This window comes from Juglans regia, chromosome 1 (assembly GCF_001411555.2).
Source record: "Juglans regia cultivar Chandler chromosome 1, Walnut 2.0, whole genome shotgun sequence".
Taxonomy (NCBI): domain Eukaryota; kingdom Viridiplantae; phylum Streptophyta; class Magnoliopsida; order Fagales; family Juglandaceae; genus Juglans; species Juglans regia.
This window is the reverse complement of record NC_049901.1, coordinates 14,207,543-14,212,028: the sequence shown is the minus strand read 5'-3', so window position 1 is coordinate 14,212,028 and position 4,486 is coordinate 14,207,543. Positions and strand designations below refer to the sequence as shown.

At 37.9% G+C, this 4,486-nt stretch overlaps 1 protein-coding gene across 1 annotated transcript; it reads right to left on the bottom strand.

The window, feature by feature from the left end:
• Window positions 1-450: 450 nt before the first annotated feature.
• On the bottom strand, window positions 451-3,905 carry LOC108982628 (alanine--glyoxylate aminotransferase 2 homolog 1, mitochondrial). The gene is made up of 9 exons (XM_018954068.2): window positions 3,483-3,905; window positions 3,067-3,297; window positions 2,790-2,960; window positions 2,093-2,236; window positions 1,823-2,002; window positions 1,506-1,731; window positions 993-1,106; window positions 771-857; window positions 451-587 (listed from the first exon to the last, which is right to left on the bottom strand). Exons 1-9 carry the CDS (start codon window positions 3,726-3,728, stop codon window positions 544-546), a joined length of 1,443 nt encoding a protein of 480 aa, XP_018809613.2. The 5' UTR covers window positions 3,729-3,905; the 3' UTR covers window positions 451-543.
• Window positions 3,906-4,486: the final 581 nt, after the last annotated feature.

The window sequence follows — 4,486 nt, the reverse complement described above, 5'->3', positions numbered from 1 at the left end:
CAATTAAACCATAATCACAGAGACTACTCGCCCTTGTTGCAATTGACCCAAGAACCGAGCGGTTATCCCTGAATGTCTTCTGCCTTTTGTTTTTGCTTTTATCCTCGCTATAAAATGTGGCGTTCGGCATAATTTTTCTGGAAAAAATCCTTCTAAATGGCTGCCTTCTTTATAGACCATCTCCACTGTCCCACAGCACCATTGTTAAGGTAGAGGACGAGAAGAGGATAATTTCTTTTTCTTTCCTGAACTCCAAGAGGCTGATAATTATTTTATTGAAATTAAAGACTTTATTTTCTTGCACGATGAACAATGCCAAGATTTTCAGGGTAATGAGGCATTTTATTCCAGGTATCCACAGGCCCGCAGGGTTCTAGGCGCATGGTTTATGACACATCTTGACAAAACATGGAAAGCAAGATATTTTTTTCCTATGGTAGAGCGAGCTCAGAAATCTAAAGTTTTCACTTCATATTATTGAAAATAAGTTCTTCATAGAGTACATAATTAGCATCTGAGCTCCTGCAGATGTATGGTGTATACTTACAACCTTGACATGGAATAGTCTAAGGCATCGACAAGAAAATCTGCACAAGGAGAAACAAGTATAGTGTTACCATATACCCTGCTTTAAAAAACATTTAGAAGAATTTTTGAATGCCAAATTTGGATAGGACTTCCTCGTTGTAATCTAATAAACACTCATCCACATAAATAGAGGCTGACTATTCAAATCGGTAGAACTATTTAAAATGAGACATAAAGAGTACCTGCATCGTCCTTTGTAAAACACATTGGTGGCTTTATTCTAAAAACATTTCCATGCAATCCCCCTTTCCCAACTAGAACACCAAGCTCTGCAACCAGAAACCATTAGACAAATAGCATAGCAAAAGGAAATTTATGAGAAAAAAGTAAAAATATATAGTAAATAACTCATTTAGAAAAAACAAAGGCGCCCGCCAGGGTGTGTTTGAGATGTGCCCGGCTACCTCTAAGTTTCTCAAATAAAACTGCAGTTTCTGCCTTAGCAGGTGTCTTCTCGGTCCTGTCAGTCACGAGTTCTACACCAACCATTAAGCCCCTGCCCCTCACATCTCCAATGACTGAAATAAAAATAAAAATATTTCGGATGAGAAATCTGTATTAAAATAGCAGTCTAAAGCACAAATACAGATTCGGAATGGAAAGATCCATACAGATAAATATTAGTTACCACTGATTATAGGAGCTACAGGGCAATAGTGACTGAGGCCCATGATATCAAGTAAAGCATGATAAACAATCTTAAGCTTATATCCAAAGACTAAAACCCTCATGCAATTTTCTTCATCATGACTCAGATAAATCCATCTTAGAAGTGGAGTTAACTTTGACTTTCTTAAGGTTTGCATTAGATAGATTTATTAGAATACTACATTAATCATATGCACAAACCTACATGACAGGATTTTTAACATCCTAGGAGGATAGATTTTCTAGAGGTTGAATTCAAGAGCAAGTACTTTCATGTCTTTGCTGAAGAGCTCTCAAACGCCCAAGCAAGTGTGAACCAACATCAGTACAATGAGCTTGACGCTTCTCCTTGTCAAGAACTCTAAGTACTGCCAGCCCCCCAGCTGAACATACAGGGTTCCCACCAAAAGTATTAAATAGAATTTTCTGGGCCAATACACTTGCTATCTCTGGGGTTGTCACCACTGCTCCCAATGGTAGCCCATTGCCAATACCCTGGTAGATGAAAAAGGGCAAATGGATTATGCGACCTTAACATGATGCGTCTTCCTAATATATATTATTATATAGGGAAACAGGTAATGACCTTTGCCATGGTAACTATATCTGGAATGACGCCCTGTGTTTCAAAGCCCCAGTAGTGGCTTCCTGTACGACCAAACCCAGTTTGCACTTCATCAGCAATGCAGATGCCACCAGCCTTGCGTACAATGTCATAAACCAGTTTCAAGTATCCAGAGGCCAATTCAACTGCCCCTCCAACTCCCTATAGTTAGCAAAACTGTGCAATCAGTTAAAATGTTGTGTAACAAGGTGGTTCGTAATGACATTTTTACACGTGAAAAATAATACAAACCTGGATTGTTTCGGCTATAAATCCAGCAACTTTTCCTGAAGTACCAAAATCAATGTGATCTTGTACATCTTTGGCATAACGATTAGCATCAGAGCCAAAATCACCATGGTATGGATCTGGATTTACAGCATGATGAATTTCGCCCTACAAAATGTTGCCGCACTCTTGAATAGATAAATCAAAAGCGATACTTGAAAAATGTCTTTTACAAATATACATACATGCAGATATATATATCTTTAAATAAACAACCAGGACAGTGAGATTATATTGATAGACTAGGAAATGACAGCGCTTCAGGGTGTTCTTCTATGTGTGTGTAATTCCCTTTGTGCAAAAAAGAAAAGGAAAAAGACATAGTCATTGTTACGCTCAGAAAATGTTAGATAAACAGAAGATTACTCGTAACGTATTTCCCCTTCCTATAAATTTGAAATAGTGTTACAAAAAAATTATGACTTTTTAGGAACACAAAAAATATAATGAAGAAAACAACAGCCGACAGAAATGGTCTGGACTCTGGTTATAGCTTATCTTATTGGTATTGAACTTCACAGCGCATACATGTTGAACGTTGCTAGAAACTTTACACAACCATCTAAGTCAAATTGACATTTAAACGCACACGGCCTACACTCAGCCAGTGATAATCCATGATCTAGTTGGCATTACACGTGGCTATGCCAAAAAAACTAACCTGGGGTATTGGGTACTTCCATGTGTTAAGAGCAGTGAGTCCAAGCGTCCCAGAACTTCCCCCATGATATGCATTCCTCAACGAGATCATGCCAAGATTACCAGTGTATAGACGGGCCATCAGCATCGCTAATTCATTTGCTTCCGTCCCAGAATTTACAAAATACACAACCTGAATTTCCGAAAAAGGTTTCACTAGTTGAAAGTTCGCATTCATTCAATACGCATAATGAATGTTGTTGCCAATCAAACTAAATTTCAGTTCATAAAAGAAAAACCTTTAGGTTTCCAGGCATTTTGGAAGCTAATGCCTCAGCAAAATCAGCTATTGCATGGTGAAGATATATGGTTGTAGCATGCTGTAGAAGGTTGCTCTGCTCCATTATCGCACTTAATATTTCAGGATGGCAATGTCCACAAGAAACCGTAACTATCCCAGCAAACGCATCCAGGTAACGCCTCCCGTTCTCATCAAATAAATACTGCATCTTCCCCTCAACAATATTAAGCTGTGCATCAAAATTTTGAGGTTAGTGATGGATTTTCTGTTTCTAAAATGAATGACATGCAAGATTTCCTAAATTAACCAAAAATTCCCGCCGGGATAACCGCACGTGATTAAACAGAAGATCTGATCCAAGGGTCATTTAAACTCGTGCTGTTAAAAAAAAAAAAATTAAATTAAATACTTAACAGGCTTCTGATAGTAGTGGAAGAGAGAAGGACCGAGAAACTTCCTCCGCTTCTGGAAGACTTCATCGGCCAGAGGGCCCTTGTAGGATCTCGGGGAGTGATCGAACGGAGGAAGCCGAGGCGGAGGAGCATCGCAGACAGCGGCGGCAGCAGCAGCAGCAGCAGCAGCAGATGAAGAAGGAATTGTAGAAAAGGAGGAACCGGAGAGAAACTTTGCCTTCCTCAGCAGATGCCTCTGCAACGCCATGGCCGATCAAGAAATCACGAAAACGAAAGCAGAGGGTTTCAGTGAGAGGGGGGCGTTGCGTGCAATGTTTTTGGCGGCTGCCCAGTGCCGGTGGTTACTTCTAGCAAACGCTGACGTGGTTTTGCGTTTCTTATGTTATCTTTTTGGAATCGAATCTCTTTCCTTCTTAATTCGAGTTTTACGAATCAAGGTTGAGAGATTAAATTGAGAAGGAAGTAAATATTCAAATAAATAATTTATTATAAATATTTATTTCTCAGATCATATTCTAAAATTTAGAAAAAACAATTAAGAGAAATTGATTATTTCTGAAACTATTGGTAACACCTTTGAAGATTCTATGAATCTATTTCAGCGTAACAACTATAATGACTCATTTATGGAAAATGCTAATTTATCCTGATTTGTTCCTAGGATTGACCCCAATTGCATTTTAATTTTTTTAAAATATTAAAAATAATTATTATTAATAAATTTGTGTATTATTTTAAAAAATATTTAAAGATGTTTAAAATATATATATATATATATATGTAAAAAAAAGGTGAGATTTCAGTAGAAAAGTCCCTCACTTACTATGCCTCTTCAGATTCTTTTCGAATCCGTTACCCGTGTAAATGGTTGCATCATTCTTCTTCTTTTCCACTTTTTCACAAGCACTTTTGGCCAAAGAAAGGTTCAAAAGTAATTCTTCCTAACATGCAGATTTGATGAAAAATATATAAATAGTCAGTGCGGGATAGCCTCCTCCCTGCCCC